General features: G+C 37.5%; 1 protein-coding gene across 1 annotated transcript in view; it reads right to left on the reverse strand.

The window, feature by feature from the left end:
- The window catches only part of cdh2 (cadherin 2, type 1, N-cadherin (neuronal)), a 72,774-nt gene that overhangs the window by 26,658 nt on the left and 23,490 nt on the right, over nt 1-22,626 (reverse strand). Inside the window, exon 3 of the mRNA XM_044134342.1 lies at nt 3,373-3,581. Coding sequence (XP_043990277.1) covers nt 3,373-3,581 — 209 coding nt within the window. The remainder of the gene's footprint in view (nt 1-3,372; nt 3,582-22,626) is intronic.

A 22,626-nucleotide genomic window follows, 5' to 3' on the forward strand; every position in this document is an offset into this window, starting at 1 on the left:
TTTGAAGATTTAAACTACAAAAAACATCCTGACCTCATTACAGAGATATTGACCCGTTCTGGAAAAGTTAATAATTAAAGAAAGCATCTTGGCAACAGACAGGCTTGTTTTAAGAGTTATTCGGTAGTTATTCTTAATCCTCATTTAGTCAAACAAGACCATCTGTTCTGGTCTTTTTTGAAGTCTTAAATTCAAAACAGCACATATGTGAGTGTATGCATTGAAATTGCTTCTGTAGCCTTACACTGGATGGTTTTAAATGGCAGATCTCTTCTTATGTGCTGATAAAACAAACCCACACAGATATACCAGCTTCCATAATGGATCTGCCATCCTCCCTCAGCCATAATGAAAACGATTTGAAACAAAGGAGGGTGGTACCTGAAAGCCAGACACAATGCACGCACATAGCTCAAATTGCCTATGCTGCTCCAGGGACTAAGACTGCCAGAAGAAAAAGAAAAAACAACTAAAAGTTTTAATACCCTTGAATTGAATAAGGTGGGAAAGAAAACAAAATACAAAGTCAATATATACAATTTGAAAAAGAACATCATACCATCTATTAACATTGACAAACTGTTGCTCCCTTTGTGCAACCTTCCTCAGCATCGTTTTAATATCTGAACACTGACAACTTGTTAGGTAGTCAAGTATGCCAAACTCCAACGAAGCGCCTTGTGCAAACACAGAAATTAATTACCACTTTTTCACCTTATAACATGAGTCACGTTCCACACTCCCCCTCCTCCAACATCTGGGGAGATGTCACAGAGCTTCCACTAATCATGTTTGAAATCCGATTATGCTGCTTTCACACACTGAAAATGCAGAGAAGGCAAGCGGACAGATAGCAAAGGAGCATGCCTCTGAAATATCTATTACCCTATTAAAATGGCTGCAAGTGAGACCAGTAATTATTTGGAACTTGCATCTGGAATGATGAATGGCGGAGAGGATGTGTTCAGCCCGACGCAGAACAGATCCATCTCTGGTGCACTGGAGGTCTGCACCCATCCACACTTAGCCCGCATTCTCCATCTTCAGATTAAAACTCTACTTCAGACTCCCAGAGAGTGTTGGGCTGAGTGATGGCCTGAATGTTTGTAAGTGTGTAGGAAGGATTAGGTGTGTGTGCATGTGTATTTGCCCTTTTAGAAAAGGGAGGAAAAAAAAAAAAACTGTCTTCCATTTCTTAACCCAGCTTGTTTTCTCAGTGTGGTAGAACTAAAGTTTAAATAGTGATGAGATAGAGGGCAAGGAGGTATGCACTCATATTAATGAGGATATTGTTTGGTTGCCACTGATTAAAATGTTTCCCAAGGCTGGCACATTAATTGCTTTATTAAAAACATGCAATTGCCGATATGATTAAAAGATGTGACGATTTATGACAATAATAGAGTTTGGAGGTGTGTGGGATGTTTATTGAGGAGAATAACTGCTTATGACATCAAAAATGGAAGAGGGGGAAAAGTTAGACCCCAATTTCATTATGACTCAGGGCGCATTCAAAGATACAGACTACCACAAAGTCAGTTGCCACAGGCAACAACTGTGATATTTTAAATTGTAGGTAAAATTCAGAAATTGTCTCTGGCATAAAACAGTCAATAAATGTAGAGACGGGACAAGATGCAAATCATAAATGGTCAAATTTCCCATAATTGGTCCCGGTTGGAGTCTGGTGGGTGAAATAATGAAACCTCAGAATTTCCTTTTCATTTAATGTATTAAAAACTAAAAACTCTGAAAAATTCACCAGCTAAGAGCTCAGACCACCATGAGTTTTACGAGTTAAATGAATTCAGGTAGAGCATTTTAAATTATCTTAGAGTTCCATAATTTCAAGTTTGACCCAAAGCTACATACAACCTCTATTAAAAGAACATGGAGCATATTTTCCTTTTTCACAGTCGTTAGAAAAAAAAAAAAGTCTATATACAAATCAAAACTCTCTGAAATCAGCATCAGCAGATTTGGACTTCAAAGAAAACCAGAAATTTGCATCAGCAAGAGATGGCTTTCCTGAGGGAGAAATTCACATTTCACTAACATGATACTTACCAATAGGAATGTATAAAGTAAATCCTTTGCATAACCAATGGGATAAAATCCCAACCTGAACCAGTTTAATTTTTCATCCAGCAGACCTGTGGTCTACAGCACTAATATAAACTATCAGTGTTCCTTTTATTTTTACATCAATGTAAATTCGGCACCCATTTTTTGAGATGATTTTATTACAGTTCAAACATGCACATTTCTATAAGCACTGAAGCTTATAGAAATGTTGATAAGTTGTTCCTTTAAGCACAACTTTTGATGTGCTTTAAGGAAAAACACATTGACGGTTGTAAAAGCAAGAAAGATTGCATTTGTACTTGTTAATTAAGACACCACATGGCCAATATTTTCAAATATTGGCAATGTGGCCAATTTTAGGGGCGCACTGATTTATCGTCCAGATGATTTACTGGCACAGATTTTCTCAATTTTTGGAGATCAGTTATTAACTGATACTTGCATATTAACCCCAGATCTTATCGACCTCAACAAAGGTTTAAAAATCAGCCACTGTCGTCTTTTGCTCTTGGATTGGTAATTGGCGGTCGGTGAGAAAACTGTAAATGGTGCAGTCCGAAATCTTACAGCAATAATTACTCACTTATGCAACATAATGCTTTCATTCATTTGTGTGATAAATCTTTAGTTAACACACAAATGAAAACATTATGGCTGTTCTTTTATGTGCATCATTGCATCTGTGCGCAGCAGAGATTGTTAAATAGGCATATTCAGATATCCACCATCATTAAGAGAGGTTAAATGTCTGAAACAGAGCTGGCCTTTAGCTGCAGCTTTCCTTCCAAGCATCAGCCCAGACAGACATGACATGTGCTAGGCTTTTTCTTTTTGTCAAATTCCACTCATCCTCTGCCAAATACAATGCTGACATGCGGAACAAAATCTAACAGATGAGCAGCTTTCTCCAGTTCACACAGATGCTTCCCATATTGCGCTGCTTAAAAAGAGGCGTGCCCTTCTCTGGAATACAAAGCTGTGACCTCAGAGTTAAACTTTACTTAAAGCTATTCTGCATCTGATCTTACCCTTCACTGACCATACTGATGTAACATTTGTGCTTCTGGTAAATTGACACATTCAGTTCTAATTAAGCAAGCATCCATCCTGTCTCATGGAACACCTGCTGCAATTCAGGGAAGCAGTCATCTGTGAATGTATAGCAGGCATAAAATGCATTATTTATCTGCTGTAAGAGCAGGGATGATCGTTTTGCATTTCCAGAGCATTAATATCAGGCATAAAAAACAAGCGACAGAGCATTACAGAGAAGCCAAGATTATTCACCTGTGTGGGAGGCATCATTTTGACTTGTGTCACCCATTGTTGCTGAGTGGCGGTGTCTACAGCCTTGATCAGCAAGGGCAAAGCAGGGGCTGGAGTGCGCTGAAGAGTCCTTGCAGCATAAACTACTCCGTTGTCCTCTATCCGAAAGTCAGATGGATTGTTGCATTCAAACCGCACCAGACCACCTCTGCCACAGCTGACAAACTTCACTGCAAGAGAAAGCAGCACAAGGATTTTGGTTTAAAATTAGACAAACAGAGGGAGAAGCTGGGAATATAGACAAAAGGACTGGAAGAGACTCGGTGAGACAGAAAGCCCACAAAGGTTTTCTGATACTTCTTCTTGCTTATACATTATTCACTTCAAGCTGTTGCCCAAAGGTACAGATCCAAACAGGTGAAGTGGAGGAAAAACAGAGGAGAACAAAGTTAAGGTAAAACAGGGAGTGTGCTGTTTAAGGTCTATTAAATATATGAAACCCCCTCAAAACAATATATTTAAAACATGTGGACAACAATGAATGCCTTGCAGTCTTAAGCTTTGTAAAAAAGAACAAAGTTTGAATATTTTAACATATGAAATGCTGGAAAGGTTTCAAGTTTTTTGCTTCAGCAAAGGCCATCGCATGCTAGTTTTGTCCCCTGTGACATACAGGGATGACTACGATCCTCTTCGAGATACAAGATTGGAGTTTGATGTTTATTTCATAAAGAGCACACAGAAATCCAAAACTTGGGAAATACACATCCAGTCACAGAAGACAGGTGGCTCACGGGGGGCTTGTGTCCCACGGGTGCCACAGCAACAGGGGTACAAGATTGTTTCATGTTACGACTGAGTGACAGTGCAACACACGCCACGTATAAACACACAGCATCCAACACACAGACACCTCATTTACATGTACAGAAATGTTTTGTTGTTTGGCTTAGAAAGATTATAACATGACCATATATCATTTGTATCAAGACTACACTGAAGCTGTCATGAATTATTAAACAGATGTGAAACTACTTAACAAAACAAAAACAAAAAAAGCAGTGAAGGGCGCATCATCTTCTTAGGGCCAATACCTTTGGGATCCAGTGATGTCTACAGAGTATTATCTGCACTTCGAGAGCATAAAGTTTCTCTGAGCTCAAGGAAAAGATACAGCCGACCAGTTTGGGGTTGGAAGAAAACCACAAGTACACCACATCCTGGAAGTATTACATTTTTCAAAGACGTGGGTAACCTTAAAGTATTTGCTGAATAACAACCTGCAGGTTACACAAAACTGCCATTCAGCCAAAATGTTGCCTTACAGCTCACAGAATAAATTTTATAAAGCTAAACTTTCGACAATGGAAATGCGGGGTGGCAGCGTTTTTATTTTAGACTATAATACTTGCCAGCTCCTTACGGTCTATTTCAGTTCAATTACCCGTGACCAATTAGCTTTTTTTTTTCCACCCTTTGAACTTGGCAATGCTGACATCAGATAAATGACTCTCTCTTTCTGATGGTTTGGCTTTTAAACCAGGTGCCTGTAAGCTCAAAGCCCTGAGGCAATCACCAGCCATCTCAAGTCAGCAGCAGATACTCAGACGGAGGTAGAATACAGAGTAAGGGACTGTCAAAATAACTCACAATGCAGCAGAAGGCTGTCAGAAAATTTAGGAAACTTCACAATTCTCAAAGTGGGCATAGTCTTAGACAATTTTGACTGCACCCTTAAGAAAAGAGTTTACTGCAAAAAAAAAAAAAAAAAAAGCGAGGCTGGCAATTATATAACATTAACATTCCCAAAAAGTAATGAAACACATTGAAATCAAGTAGTTACAAAAGGCATTAATACTGACTTCTTTTTGTTAAAAAAAACAATAAACATTACACTGCCTGCTTGGATTTTAATTGATTCATTTTAATACTAGAAAATACAGAACATAATTTAACTTGTTTGTTCTAGCCACTTACTTTGACTTCTTTTTGTTAAAAAAAACAATAAACATTACACTGCCTGCTTGGATTTTAATTGATTCATTTTAATACTAGAAAATACAGAACATAATTTAACTTGTTTGTTCTAGCCACTTACTTTGACTGATAATTAACTATTTATAAGGGAAGCAAAGAAAGAAAAAAAAAATCACAGTGTGAAAGCAGTTTTTCTAAAACAAAAAAAAAAAAAGAAATCTGCATGGATAGAATTCTGAAAAACAGTATTCATGCATCTGCCAATGGAAATATAGATAATTAAGCTCAAAGATTTCCAACAGTGTCAACACTCCATGTTCCCTCACCACCACCTTCCACTGAGGAGTGTTGCTGTTACTGTAAAAAGTACTATTTTAAGTACTGTGCATTAACTGATTGGAAAATAAAACTCTTTAGTTTTCCAGTTTATCAGCCATGGGCCAAATTAACTGATTTCAGTCAGTCAATATCAGAATGCATTTCAATAAGGAAAAAATATCCATTTTCATTTTCTGTTGCCAGGGTGATAAAAAGCTAAATATTTAAACAACAACATATGTCCATCGGTCTTAAATAGGTCAACCAAAAAAATGGCCTCATTCTGTTCTTGTAGTTTTAACTAAACTGTGTTCAGTTTACTTGCTTTTAAGAGGCTGTTCTATAGCCAATGTTAACAGCAAAAGCTACACTAATAATGTATAGGAACGTCCCACGTGCAATTATTCATTCTTCAGGCTCTGGTGGCTTAAAAAAAAAACCCCACACCAACGCCAAATAAGTGATTCAGCTGCAGGTTATCCATCTCCAGATGAATGTGCTCCCTAAGGTAAAGTGTGAGAAGAGATCTTGGTTGCCACACCCTGTTACACATGTCATCATGGGCAGGACGATAAAGGCTTGATTTGGGCAGAAATGCCGATGCAGCACAGAGAAGAGCTGGGGGGTTGGGGGTAAAAAAAAAAAAAAAAAAAAGGGAGCAAGAGGGGGAAACAGGCATGTCAGCAGAAAGGACTGTCCAACTAATGCCCTGAACCAGAGCCCAAAATTACCTCCAACTCAATGATCCCATTCACAGCTTGGAAGCACCCCCCTCCAAAGCCCTCCCTTGCTGGACAACACAAAAACCCCCTGTAACCTCTCCATGGTCCAAGAGTGCCTCTCTATTGTCTGCACATCACGTGATAACTCTAACTCAGACAGACACAAATAGTTTGCAGAGAAAAGGAGAGGGCAAGACATTTAATTTGGGGCACAGAATGTGAACTCTTCGGCTCCAGAGGCAAAGAAAATGTTCCAGAATCTCATCTTTAATTCCTGCCTGCCAACTGCACTCACTGGAAGCCAGCATACTGAACTTCCACTAATGTGCTGTTAATGCGACAAGACTGAAACCTCTCATGTGAGATCATCCCAGTATGCCATCATTTCATCTGAGAAGTGAGGTCACTGACAGTTGAGAAATACCCAGCATGGGTGTTTCATCAGCGGCTGCAGATATACGTGTACTAGTGCAAATACTCCGGTGTCAATCTCCTGACCTAACCCTAGCAAATCGTTCTACACTCCTGGACTGAATGCATAATTCACAAATGAATTTGACCAGGGTTAGTAGAGCCGGTCTGAACCTGGCAGTGATACAACAGAATATGAATCAAAGGCTCACACTGAATGACATCCAAGCCAGCACCACTGTTTATTCTATCCTGTTGAGCCCCATTGGAGCTTGCTCTGTGCTACCTCACTTCAAATTGCTGTGATATGAAATTCTAAGCTGGTTCTAAACTGGGGAGAATACAGCAAATTAAGGTCAGCATTCGCTAGCTATGCACAGACTTTTAGTGCAAACCACAAAAAAAAAAAAATAAAAAAAATATCCCCAACAGCATATTCTGTAATCGGCCAATTATTGCTTGAACTGCTAAAAGCACAATGTGCTAATGGAACACAAAGTAAGATTGCTGCTTGCTATGCGTAATTGCTCATGCATATGTTCTTTTTTAGCATGGTCTTTTTGTTGTAGGCTATCATTATGAAAGCATATTTTACAGCTTTAGGCCTGGTAAATAAAACAATTGTGTAACATAATTTTTTCTATTCCTCTTAATTAGAGACTTTTTCTAAAAGCGCTTCAAGTATGCTTTGTTTGTTAGAAGATCATTCCATCAGAAAAATACTGGAGTGACTTATGACTGAATATGCCTCTCTTATGATAGACTACAGTATGAAAAGCTATGATGAAGGTATAGTCGCGTTTTCCATAAATAACATTCTTCAGAGCCAGTAAACAGTTTGTAGTCCAAGCTTTACTATGAGAATGATGATAGTCAATTTTGCCAGTCTAAACACTTGAAGGCAGGGCCCTTCAAGTGCATGCATTTATAGAATGACATTCAATATGCAGGGGGGGATTTGCATAAAAAAATAAATAAAATCAGTTCTTTGTGCAATGCTGCTACCAATTAAGATAGCTGAAGAAGAATAGAAGCGCTTAGAAAATTATAACAAGCAGCCAGCTCATTTTTCTAACTTGATTGTAGTGACCAATCCTCAAGCACTTTGTTTCACTCCTAATGCTGAAAGATCAACTGGTGAATTCTGGAAAGGCTTTCAGAAACATATTGATATTGTACTGCTTTATCACAAAACACACATGATTATCCAAACCGGCCATAAATGAGAAAATTATGTTTTATACCAAATACAGATTTTTATGCTTTTAGGGTACAACAAATCGGCTCTGAGGATAAATAAACATTCCTAAATCACTTTTTATTTTTTTCAAATGACATCTAAAATTGTACACAGTTGTTCTTTAGGTTAAAATCATCTAATTTTAACAAATTCCTTTTTTTTTTTTTCTCAAATCGTTCCTTAGATTTGCTACACATCTTTACTAGGCCATCCTAAATACTGGAAAAAGCTATCCTTTTAAATTTGACCACTATAATCTTCCCATATAAATAGTTTCAAAGTACATTTCCTTCCTGTTGTAAAACAGGGCTCGCTTAACAGAAAATGTGTTTTTGTTTTGTTGGGGTTTTTTTAATAAGCAGCATTTGTCGTTTGAAAATTAGCAGCCTCTTTGGGTTTATAGTCTATATGAACACCAGGGGAAACAATTATTTAACGGCTTTGTTGAGTAAACAAAATGATTCTGTTTTCCATCACGCTGACAGTCGGGCATTGTGTGGATTAACATGCCACTGGAGCCAAGAACTGATAAGGCTAAGCTACATCCTTCTGCAGTTATCAGTGTATAGCTACCAGGAATTTGTTCTGCGGGTTATTGAGACCAGAGACTTGATAGAGAGGCTTTAGAGAAACATAATGATCACAATGCCAAGATGTCAACCGCTCATCAACTATGATAGTTGTTTTTGCTTCAAGCCATGCATATATGCGCATACATATTTATACCGTTACTTGACTGTACTAACTAGGTAAAAATCTATTATACAACATACGAGTTCAGAATAGCCTTTTAATATAGTAATACACAGCACAATCAAAATTCACATGGTTCTATTTTATCTCCACAATCTGTGATGCTTTTTAACATTTCAAACTTGTTGATTTTTTCGACCAAAAATACTTCTAGGATTTAAATTTGAATTTGTCAATGTAAAATGGATGATATAAACAAGACTAATATGAAAGGTCAATGGCCAGAGATGATTTAGTATTCAAAACTAGGACTTATTAGGTATAATAAATGCATACATTTTAAATTGTTTCTGTATTTCAAGGGTAGTGTCTACAGACCAGTGTTCATGGTCACACCCAGGGTGGGATTCAGGAAGATGTGGGCTCCTGGCCTAGTGCCCGTAAAAGTCTCCTATAATTCGAGCCCTATGAAATATGTTTTATTCCGCCCCCACTTTCCTCTTTCTCTATTGTTATTGTTTTGAATTTCACTTTATTCCCCCCATTCTCACCACATTTATTGGCATGAATGAAAACAGTTTAACAAATCAATAGGCAGGGGTCTATGTTTTCCATTCAAGTTTCGCGAGTATAACAATTTGCTATGAGTCAGGAGAAACTGTTTGATTGTCACCGTTTTAAAGAACTGAAAAATCATGAGCAAAACTAAGAATCTGATCCATTGAGTCACGATGCACCATTGTGCATTTTGTTTAAATTACACCATTCCATCTGCATCACGGAAGTCATAAGAGTCCTATATGCAGTCTTTAGTATGATAAATGGGTCATTCATACAACTAGCATCACAAACAGTTTCAGGATGTATGTTATCTGCTGGGTGGGATAAGACTAAGAACTAAAGCGAAAATGTTTGACCCAGATTTGAATCCGAGCTTGGATCAGCAGCACAAAAGGGCTGTTAGTTTCAAACTAGCAAGTCACAACTCTAGGCCAATAAAACTAAAAATCTAGTCGCCAGCCAATATGTGGCTAAATCTCTATTTTTCCCAAGACATTTAAAACAAACATCAAACAGTCTTGATTGAGTAAAAACACATGTTTACTCTTCTGTTAGTTTAGGTGGCTTGAACAATTTCCTTTCAATCAACATAACATATCCAAGAAATACATTTTCTTATTCAGATAAAAATACAAAAACATGACACAAAATGTAATGTTAACTATTCCAGGTCAGCATTATAATCCCAGGAATAAATGAAAATTGACTCCACAGCAGCTTATATAGAATAAGTAAAACTTTTTAAGGCCCCTAAAACCTCGAGGCTCTGGCCAAAGTCCAACAGAGGTGATAATGCTAATTTTAGAAAATGCTCCTGTGCTCTGTACATCCATCACTGCAATGCCATTGGGTTGTCACGGTGCCATCTCAGGCATTTTCAGCAGGACAAAAAGTTAAACCTCATTCCTGACGTCCTGAGGGGAGGAATATGTAACCATAAATCATTCACTTTCCTCTAACAAAAACTGTTTAAATAAGAGGTAAAGCCTTTACTTTCGAATTATTCAGAATCTTAAAATAATCTGTAAGAGCACAGGCCGTTCCATTTTGACAGGGGGAAGTGTGGAAGACATTAAAATAAATGCTTTGCCTACATTAGATGACGAAGCAGGTATTACATTACTTGATCTTTTATTTGGAAGTTAATACTAAAAAGGCTAAAAACAAGTCTTCAAGGAAAGCAGCCAGCTGGTTTATTAGCTTGTCACCATGAGCCCCCATTCCTGTGGTTTCAAGCTGAGCTGATGTTTTCAGAGGAGGCTGATCATGAGGGCCAGGCTCTAAAAGTGCCTCAATGCAACCTGTAATGTCACATTATTGGGCTCTTTTGATCTCCAAACCATAGACTCAAAGCTATTTAGTGCCTCCCCTTGATCATTTGTGTCAAAATACCAACACGAAAATCAAAGAGGCAGAAAAACATTCGGTGACCAGGGATGAGATAACCTCTACTGGCATTTTGACTGAGTCTTGCAAGACTTTTTAATGGCAGTAGAAGATGTTTTTCAGACGCTGAATTGCTATGGAGTGGAAATGTAGGGATGGGCTGCATGTTTGTGCTTAGAACTGTGCCAATTATTGTTTCTCAGAAAGCAAAAACACAATAAGTGCATGATGCTGCATTTGCTGCTTGCAAAGTACGTACGTACGTACGTACATACCTACATACCTACATTTTTAAAACACAGGGAAAGCAAGCGTGTGTTCAGAATGTGGTGGGTTGTAAGACAGATGTGTGTGCAAAAGCATTACGGGGTTTAGCTGAAGCTTGGAACATATTGTATCAATCAAATCCTGACCACTAACATATTGGCTGTGCATGCAGCAAAGAATTAACAAATGGCCTCATTTTGGGATTAGGCAGCAGGAACAGCTGATGATAAATTATTCTACAGGAGTGGCTTAACAGAACATGAAAAACCTCATACAACTATTATATGTGAAGAAGCTTACCGAGCTGTTGTAACTGTGGCTGCAAAGACGAAAAATTTCCAAATGAAAATAAAGCTATTAAAATGTTTGAGGGTGGGGAGTCAATTTCATCTCCCTCAAATCAGTCTGAACCGTTTGTCCATGAGAGAGAGAGAGAGAGAGGAAAAAAAAAAGTCCTAAATAAGACTGGCATTGAATAAAGTCAAACTGTGTTGTATCTCTGTATATGCACATATTAAATAAAATACGCCAAACACGTTCCCAGACAATTAACAGACAGACATGACCTTTACTGGGAGACAACAAGCCACACACTTAATTAAAACTTTGATTTGCACAGGACAAAAGTTTCCACAAATGAACGTTCAAGAAGACAAAGCTATTTCCCAGGAGATTGACCACAGAGCAACCCATTTGTACGTTATCAGTTTTGATAAGATTAGCACAGCTGTTTATTAGAATGTGATTAAATTCTGACAAATTGCCTAACCTATTGTGTCAGCACTTGACAAGGAGTTCATTTAATGCTGAAAGGGAGCGGATTCAACCAATGCGAGTAATGACCACAGGGCATGATGGGTGCCGATGGCCTCTCTTTGAATGAGATGTACCCCCCGAGCTAATGTCACTCTGCCCCCACACCTTCACGCATTCATTACAACAAGAGTAACCAGCCAGAATAAACATGATGGTGGAGATAGGCAAAAGTCAATGCGGTGTAACAGGACAAGAATAATATTCAGTTTTATATGCACCACTTCCCGCAGCCTCTTTAATGAGTTGTGTTTACACATACGCACGTGAGTGGAAGTTAAGATGCATAAATAGGCACAGAAAATAAATAAATTGAACAAGACATACGGAAACTAGAGCAACTAGGCCTACGAGGAAGTTGAATTTTGTTTATATAGAGCACAACAGGCTTTCTATTCCAAATTCTCCATTGTCATATTGACCACTTGCAATGTTAACTTCTGATGGAGAGACTCACGCTGGAATACCTCTGGACAACAGGGCACACTGGGAAGCAGTCACTATTCACTGTTACAAACGACTTTCTAATGTACCCACAATGTCTTAAGAGCAAGTCACACAAAACTCTAACCTCTTACAGATGTCATGAAAAAAGAAAGTAGCCACAGCGACTATAAAATGGTTGGTTGCTGTTAAGTCGGAATTTTAATACTGACACGATCTCTACTTTAAGATTCTATACTGTTCCTCATGCAGGTAATGGCTCCCAGCCAGCACATAATAAATAAAAATGTACATTTCATCATGTGAACATGTTCATAAAAATATTTTCTAGAAATCTTAAGTCTTAGAAGCTCATTTTTTGGTCTAGACTTGAAAAGTGTTAAAAATCTAATTCAATACCATTTCTGACTTTTCAACACTGCATGGAGTCAATTGTCACTTGCCTGACAAACTTTATATATGTACGTATATATATATATATATATATATATATATATATATATATATATATATATATAAATAAATAAAAGGATGAGCAGGTTTTTATTTATATCTCTGTACTTCAAAACGTCAGGCTGGTTGTGGGGGTTGTCATTGCCGTTTAATTGTTTGTCTCAATTTTCTTGAAGTTCTCTCCAAGTTTCTTCAGTTCTTCAGATGAAAAGCTGCACCATAACATAACTGAGAATTAATGCCATCCATGCAACCAATTAAAAGTGTTTGACTTCAACTTGCCTGACAAAACATGTATTTGCTTATCTGACATAGTATGTATCATTTGTGTCATTTTTTGCCAGTTAACCTCAAAAACCATATCATATTTCAGTTGTCATTTTGGGTCTCGAAAGCAGAAGAATGACCTCCTTGGTAGATAAGCTACCATTTTAGATATCTTGATTGTTCATCTTCACCTGCTTACGTTTCAGGTCTGTTAAATCATTTTGTACTCCAAATTTGTTAATTTGTAAAATAGTTAGACATTTTACAGAAATTATGCAGATAAATTTTGGTATAAAAATTCTTGATGGGATTCTATTACACCCAATTTCCATAGATTTGTATTCTAATTTCTAAACTTAGAAAATAGCATGTTACAAAAAAAAAAAACAAAAAACAAAAAAAACATTTTAAAGACATTCTGGTCTTTAATGAGCTGTTTGATGTTGCCATTATCATTTTTAGTTTATCTTGTATGACATTCAGAAAATGTATTGAGACAAATTTAGAAGTTCACTCATTCAACAGCTGAGATCTGCTACAAACAAAAACTTCCGCACTTTACCATATACACCCCGGATGAATATGATTAATATGTCCTTAGGCAAAATAAGTTGCAACCATATTCCAGTCAATGATGACTCAATACTAAAGTACATGCAAGCGACTGCTGATGAAAAAGACCTGATCTATGCTCTCTGCCTTAATAAGAAAGAGAAGTCTGCCTGTTTTGCATAGCTCTGTCAATCAACCACAAATGCAAATTACAAGCTCAGGTAAAGACTGACACAGTTCACTGCATCCAATCACAAACGTAACCACACACACAAAACCTCTTCCCTCCTTTAATTTATAGTTTTTTTCTTGAAAATAAATATGGATTTGAACATATATTTATAATTCATTCATGCAGCCAGCTAACATACTGCGTTGCTGTATTTAGTATGGATAGCCCACGAAATTCCTTCTCTGCCTTCTGCTTTCAAGAAGTCAGGGTATGGAAAGAAAACAAAGGGGAGGAATGCGAATCCTGCTTGGCCAGGAAACAAAAGCGGCAGACAAAGGAAGATGAGACTGGCAGCCTCTGGAGAAGACTATAATGCAAGATCTATGCTGCGCTTGTGTCTCTCAAGCTAACGAAAAACGATTTGAGTTGCACACAACAAAGAAAACATAGTAAATTCTGTTTTTTTTTGTTTCTTTACACTGAACTGAATTGTTCAGATGTATGATGATTTGGAAACTGGTCTACCTTCTAAATTTAAAGACAAAACATTAATATATCTCAGTGTATTTTTTGGAGGTGTGAACCAAACAGTGTGACAACTGCTTACCTATATTTTTCTTTTTACTCACATGCCTTAAACTACTCATCACAAAGCACATCAATCGCTCAGAAACACCTTTGTAAAAGCAAACTATGGATCACTTTTCTTTTTTTGGAATTGAAAGGAGTTGTGAAAATGTCAAAAAAAATTCATCATCGGACGATTGACGAGAAGGAAAAAACATGCACAGATGGGTTAGGCTAGCTGCCAATATACAAAGATTCCACATCTGTAATTTCACTTGTGAATCAATATGTGCCAGATTCAGTTTGGCATGCAATTATCCAATACTTAAAGAAAAAAATTTAAAAAATAACAGAAGGAAGAGTAAGGCTGGGTCCAACACTTCAAGCAGAAGCTTTCATATCAGCACTCACATGCGTTTTCAAAAATGTGGCAGCTTGTTACTAAAAGAAGTAAGCAAACAGAGAAGTATTCAACATTTGTATATTCATACAATCATTGTCTTAATTTGTTAACCAAGCCAATTTTTTCTCCCATCTTTGTACTTGGTTGATTTCTGAAAGGATAAAGCCAGTACTTTGATGCTTCTGACCGCTAACTCACTTTGACCTGATTGACCCTCCCCCCACATGTAGTTTGTGCTTAAACAGATAAGCTAAGTAGACTAAAAACACGGTTTATTCTTTAACTGACTGCGAGAGTGATATTGATCTTTGGCAAAGCAAATAATTTGTGTTCCAAGGCTGAACATGAAACCACAAAAACAGAAAAAAAAAAAAAAAAAAAAAAAACTGCTTTTAAAATGAGATCTGCCAATACTTGGGTATGGGGTTGTCTCTGTACAATGTTCAAAGCTTGGCATACAACCCTAAATGATTAAGATTGATCATCTTCCAAACAATCTATAAAGGTACAGTCATTTTATAAAAGAATAAGACCCCAACTGCTCTAACACTGAACAGTGAAGCATGGGAGTTATCAATAAGAGGCTCATATTTAAACAAACAAAATTGTTCTGTCTCACCCAGGGGGATTTAATACTACACTTATGAAGAATCTGCAACTTACTTGACCTTTTGAAATTCCTCAAACAGAATGATAGCTTCAGATGCTTCAGTAAGTTTGCAGTGCACTGCCTGACGTTTCAGCTCTCACTCTGTAGGACAGCTTGCATAAGGGCTTGTGGATGTGCACTGGTACTTTTCTATGCATCTGCCTCAGTCAAAATGCGTCCAAACCATGTTTTTGTTTTTCATCTAGAGGGTTCTCTTCAGATGCACAGTAGTTTTAAACATCCAGCACCAGCTGATGTTTAACCACTTTTCTGATCAGCTTTCACTGTTCAGCTAAGCCACCACCACGGCGGAGAGAAGCATCGGCAATGCTGTAGTGCAAAGTTGTGTGCCAATTCAGGAAGGTGAAAACGGATCACTTAATGGGTTTTGGCATAAATGACTTTAAAATAGATTTTTTTAAGAATTGATTAAATTGAAATAGATTTCGACATCTGTGGTGATATTTCTTCTTTTAAATGTTTATATACTGTGAAATTCACCATTAGAACATATCAGCCTATGCATAGCTGCAAAGAATTCTCACACTCTTATAATTTGGTTTAAGCTACATTAATATATTTAGCATTTTTAGATCCTAAAGGCAAAAGAGAAATTTTTTGATTGTTTCAAATATCTAGCTGAAACACAACTCCTTTGCTGCAGAAGCACTTTCATGCGTTAAAGAACAAGCAGGATTTTTGAAAATCTCTAAACAACTGATATTTGCAGTCTTTGCATCATGATGCCTCTCAGACTAAAAACATCAGATGGCAACGATTAATCTTGGAATCAGTCCAGCACAAGAATAGTCTGTCTCGCATGCATGTTGTGTTGCTTGAGCATTACCATGTGTGGAGTCAGGCTGTGCGAATGGACTATGTGAGTCGAGAGGCCTCTTACTTCGATGTAATCAGCTGAACTGAATGGCTTTAGAGAGGGGATCTGTGCAGCTGTGCTTTATTCTAGACACAATGACTCCCAGATTAAGGAAACTGGAAGGAGAGAGGAAGAGAATAAACGATCATAGGGATGGAAGGAGTTGGTGGTGGTGAGGGGAGGGGAATCCAAGCACATCTGTCCTCAGTTTGTATGCAGCTATAACAAAACCACAAGTAGGCCCATGTACAAATCTGTCTCTGCTTGGAAAGGCCGCCTGCAGAAATGTTTCCAGACTGTGGCTTTTTAACATGAGGGCTCGTGGGAATACTCTGTCGCCTCTCAGTGATAGCACTGTTAGTCAGGGTCACACTAACATTGACAGTGGTGGCACAAAGAAGCAGGTGGCGCAACATGTGAATCAAGGGAGGCAGCTTTCCATGCTACCATGAATCAAATTCAGTGTTGTAAGATGCAACAGAAATATGTGGTGCCATCCAGTTTTACTAGCTTAGGATGTCAAAACAACACAGCGATTCATTACAGAGCAAGGATATTCCTGTCCAAATATGCAGATCTCTTTGAAATCTTCCATTTTGTATGATTTTCAGGCTGTGAATTAGGCTTTCAAAATTTCAAAGTGCAAGTGATCATGTTGCCTCCACTTATCATCCTTACTAACCAATTCAAAGATAATAGGATACTATCTGGAGGGAAGGGAGGTGTTAAGTTTTCTGTGTGCCATCCCATCATTCTGCTTCAGTGAAACCTTTCAGGCTAACAAACAACATACAGGTTCACAGAGTGTTATGCAAACAGAGCAGAGATTCACCAGGAAGACATCCTACTAATGCTGGGAGTCATTCAAAGGACTTTGTATTCCCACAGAAAGTAAGCGATTAAACAATGAATCACACTCAGTCACCCGAATCCACCAACTAGTTCTTTGGGCAGCCTTATTTTCCCAAAAAGAATGTTCAATTCTATGCATTCAATAATTGGTTCTATGCATTCAATAACTGATAATGTATCAATGTATCACACTGATATATTAGGGGATTAATGTATCAGTGTGATACATTGGATACATGGAGGCAATCAACCTGCGGTTCTGTTGAAGTGTAATGGAAGCCTAGGCTGCTTTGATACTTTCCTTTAGATCATCTTTATTATTAGATCTGGTGTCTCATCTTTGCCTTGACGGCACCCTTCATATTCTCTGTGGTTTCAAGTGTTCCCAACTTTTTTGAATAAGTCTGAAAAGTGTGGGATGCACACTTTTTCAGCCCTGCCAAGACAATTTTATGCAAAAGCTTTATTTGCTGCAATTATCGCTGCAAGAACTTGATTCTGCAAATCTGGAGATTGAAATGTTTCCATCTGCTTGCTTTGTAGAATAGATCAAACAGAATCCAACTAGAATGAGCACATTTATAAACGTCAAATTTAAAGTCCTCAAGTAGATTAAACTCTGCACTTTGATTCCATCACAAAAGGTTTTACATTTAGGGTCCTTAATCGGCTGGACGATTAACCTCTGTCCTAGTCTCAGGTGTCCAACAGGAATCCACATTTAGTTGAACATCTTGGCCCACATGAGTTATCTATTAACATAAAACTTGTTTGTTATGCATAAAAACTTATACATCATATTTTTCACCTAAAGAGGTGACCATTTTTTTCTCATGTGCAAAGTATGCACTTTGCATTTCCTAATGCATTTGAGAAAATCTTCTGATTTTGGAGACTGGAGCTCCTTGCAATAGACAATCTCCTTTTGGATTTCCATTTCCAAGCAGCAGCTGCACAAACACCAGCTTTTTCAGCAGACTTTCTCCTCTTCATCAGTTTGGTCCTCCTCAGTCTCATTTCTACTTTGACTTATTTCAATGTGATTCGGTTCAAATTAAGAGGGCTGAACATCGCTGTGTAAAATAATCTGTCCTGGTTGAACAGAGCTAGAACTGTAGCATCTAGCAAAGGACGTCTCCTCAGTATGGACTACAGTGTAAACAACATGGTGACATCAATGTGACAAATTGTCACATGGATGTTTAGTTTTATACAGCCTACAGTATGTTTACATCAAAAATGTTTCTCAAAGTCTAATACTACAACTAATTATGATTTTTTTTAAGTAATATCCAGCATCCCATCAGTTTTTATGCCCCCATCTCCACATAATTATGTTGCCACCATCTTAACTGTGAACAATCTTCTCGGTGTTGTAATTTCTGCAATAAGCTGCGACTGCGATGCGGATAATACACAGCTTTTTACCAAAGGGTTTTGAAAGGCTGGCCTGCTGCATGAGGAAGAGCACTGTACAAACTCAAGAGTGAAACAAAAGTTCCAACACTGAAGAAGATTCCTTCAGTGGTTTTAGTGCGCAGGAGGGAGATGCAATCGTTAACTTTACTTGGTGGGCTATTGGATTTTTTTTTTTTTTTTTAAGCACCCATGTTACAGGTATGCATTTAAAGTTTAAAAAATAAAATAATCTCCAAATATGTTTCAGCATCGACACCTACAGCTCATAGACCAGTGTAGCCTACATGTAAAGTTTTTATTTGTTTATTTATGTTTTTAATTTCCAAGATTAGTGAGTGCGGCTTATATTCAGGTGTGTACCATGGTCTATTGTTGAAAGCATTTGGTTGCACTGGATTTTATTTAGGGGCATCAGGGTAAAACGGTCTATTATTATTCAGATTTTTTAAATTTGTTTTTAAAACCGTATGTAGTTTCTTTTTTTTGTTTGTTTGTTTTTAAATCTATTTCATAAGCTACATTGTGTTGGTCTTTCCCACCAAATGCCGATAGAATAGATACAGGTTTATGGTGGGAATGTGTCAAAGTGAAAACATTCAAGGAGGTATGAATATTTTTTGCAAGGCACTTAAGTTCTTTGTTGGAAATAATTTAATTTTTTCAGCCGAGTTCTTGCATTCTTTAAAACTACATCACTTGGCCTGCAGATACAAGTATAGTAATTCTCAAGACTTGAAATTGATCCTATTTTTTCCCCCAAGAGGATGAACACCACAAGAGTAGTGATGGTGCCTGCATCTCCTGATCTGCAGGGTTTTTGTTTTTTTTATTATTATTATTATGTGCATTGCTTCTTATGCGAGGCTTTTCTCTTCTCTTATCCACCTTCCTTTGACTCAGTGGAGTCAGTGTATGAATTAAGTTATCTTGCCAGTCCATTCCCCATCAACTTAATCTCATTATTTTCATTGGTTGAGGAAACTCTGTACAGACAGGAAGGGTGTCTTCTATTGTCTTTAACAGATATGTGTGTGTGTACAGCAGATGTGTGAACATGCTCAGATGAATCTAGCAAATTAGGCAAGCTGACCAGGGGTGATGATATAAGCATTCATTTATTCCTCTGTTTCATATCTCCAATGGTGAGGACACAGGTGCCGGAGAATTGATATTATCCCAGCTTCAACTTCATTTTCTCTTGGACCAAAGAGGACTTATGAGCCAATATAAACAGACAATCAAGATGTATGACCAAATATCTCAGGTTATATGATTTCAATAACATGTGTCTATTGGGCTGCTTTGTTGTAGATGAGGGGAGTAAAACAAACTTTAATATCCCAGTTGTTAGAACTGCTGAGGATGAGAACGGAGAGCATTTAAGGTTGTAACTCACTGCGTCTATCTCTCTGTGGTTGTGCGCTGTAATTCTCATGCTAATTTCACATGTGGGTCTAAAAAAAGGCTGACACAGCAACAATAAATAACATTCAGTTGACACTTTTACAACTATGCTCATTGCCACAATGCCAGCACAGAATTTGCAAATCTCAAATCCTTCCCACAAGTACTTTTTTTTAAAGCAAAGCATGACTGTAACCAATTTTGAAGGTTATTCATCAGCAATAATAATTGTTAGAAGAGTTGAGGTTTTGACAAGGGTGATGAAAGCAGCAAAATATGGCAAATATGTCATGCTATGAGATCACAAGCTGCTGGCCAGCTGTGTCTGTTGATGTGAGGGTGTACCGCTCCAGCCTATTCACCATATGGTTTGAATCAAGCAAATCTGAGACTTTCTGAGTTTAGAAAACAAAAGTTTCATGTATTTGCAAATGTCCTGTTTATTAAAAAGAGTGAAAAAGTCATCTTGAAATCTACTTTGACATGGGGGAAAAAAAGCTGATTTACTTGTGCAAACACAGTTTTAGTTAGTGGAATAAAGAAAAGATGTCATGAAACCAAGCAACTGTTTTGACCTGGAAAAAGAAAAAAAAAAGAAAAATATTACAATGAGTGTCACTAGCTGTATAATCCTATCAATATTGAGTTGTTTGCTTCATTTTACAACTTGTGCATCATTCTTGTGGCTAAAATCGCTTTCACAAGATGTCAGAGAAGTACAACAGCAGCTTTAGGATATCCATCTATCTATAATATCCGAAACAAGTACCAGGAGAACAAAGTATCCAGTCACCTTTAGACTCAGATTTGGATGACAAACCGTGTCTTCCGACCCCAGTTTCTATGTGCAAAGACACTTTTTTCCATATCTAGAATACTTATATTGATGGGTACAAGAGCAACACTTCAAAACTTCTTGCATGGACTCAAATTTAACAGGGTGCTTATACAAGAGTGAAACATTTCTCTATATTTGCACACATCATTTAAAGAACAGTCAAAGATTATCATAAAATATTACTGTGTGTGTGTAAATTTACAACATCAGCCAACAAGCTAAAACATTAACCATGCAGCTGCAGATCATGAAGAGGAAAAAGCTTCACTTATTGAGCATAAAGGCCATTTTTACTTTACAGAACATTATTCTGTTAATGCTTTTCACAGAGCAAAAAGCAACATGTGTGCAAGAAAGAGAGGTGTTGAACTACTCAAAAGGTGAAAGCCATTATGTTCAGCTGTCCAACCTCCATTACTTAAGTGTCACAGAGGGTTCTGTTATGTTCATTAACACTTCACATAAAAAGATAGAAGGTCAGTTGATTAAAGCAAATAAATATCATACTTCAAAGTCTTTTTGTTGGTCTTTGAGAGGAAGGAATTCTGGTTTCCCTTGCACATTTGCAAATACTTTTGCTCTAAATCCTTAATATAGGCCATGTTAGAATCAGTGTTGAACTACTTTCACCTTTAAAATACACAATATAAAATAAGCATATAGTAGGCAACTTGTTGTGACCATTTTCATAATTTTCTAGATGCCAGCAGTCAAGGTAATGCAGCTAGCTGGTTATTATACAAATAATGGTAACTGTTCCCCTGTCTTAAATGATGAATGGGACTTCAGTTAACTAAACTAATATGTAAAGTAGTGTTCATACCATTTAAAACTATAGAGTACTTGTCCAAATGCGACCATATATATTAAAGTTCTGGTGGAAAATATAAAGTACATCAAACCAGAAATTGTTAATTTATACAGCTGGATAAAATATAGAAATGGGTGTTGTCCATGAACCTCAGAGTGGTGCTGTATCTTACAACACACATCCCCCATCCTTTGTGCACAAGGACAATAACATCATCTGGGGGATTTAGGGGGGTCTGCATGCCTGAATGGATGGATCTGGTTACCTTCTCAACCTCTGCTGTAGCAACGTATAGTTGCATGCAAACAGGTTTATTTTCTTACACCTGACAAGTTGTCTCAGTTACATAAATACCTCAACCTACTACCAGCTTAGATGCAAATAGAAAAACATACAAAAAAGTCAAAGTATAAATTTCCACTTTATCATATCTGGAATAAAAACAACAACAAAAAACAATTTTTAACAGAAACCAAAAAGCAAAACTCTGCAGTCTTAGTATGAAAAAAAAAAAAAAAATCAAGACGGTTTTTTGTGCACTAATTTACATGATGTGGGTGTAAAGAGGTCAAAGATCATCCACATCACAAATCCCTTTGAGTTCAAGCTCACAATGGGCAAGAGCTGGATGCTTTTAGCCTAGCGGCAAAGGGGAGAGTGGCGTTACTCCATCCCAATTCCCTGCACCTCCACAACATCCTGTTATTCACAGTGGTTACCACTTGAAAAGAATCTCACAGTGTGCACTGTAACCTGAAGCGGTCTGCTGCGTATCAGGTTTTCACCGCATAAGGAGAGATGGAGAAATCGAAAGAGAAGGAGGGGGAAAAAAAAAAACGTTCTGAAACAAAGACAAAGGGATAAAAGCTGAGCTTGGCTTGTAGTTGCTATATTGTGTTCTGGCCTATGGTGGAAACTGTAAGGCTCTTTTCAGGTGTCGCACTGAAAAAGCTCATCTATTAAAAAAAAAAAACAACAACAAAAAAAATAAAAAATCTATGTCCTGTTCTTGCAAAGTTATAAAGAAGGAACATTTTGCTTTGACTTCTTTAAAGAATATTGGCCAACAGAAGGATTCGGGTTGTTTGTTAGCTATGGGGGTATTGTATGCAAACCATGGAAGTTTGAGGCCAGAAACTCCAGCTGTCCCTCAAATGTTCAATATGCTGGTTTGTAGAT

This window comes from Gambusia affinis, linkage group LG12, assembly GCF_019740435.1.
Source record: "Gambusia affinis linkage group LG12, SWU_Gaff_1.0, whole genome shotgun sequence".
NCBI lineage: Eukaryota > Metazoa > Chordata > Actinopteri > Cyprinodontiformes > Poeciliidae > Gambusia > Gambusia affinis.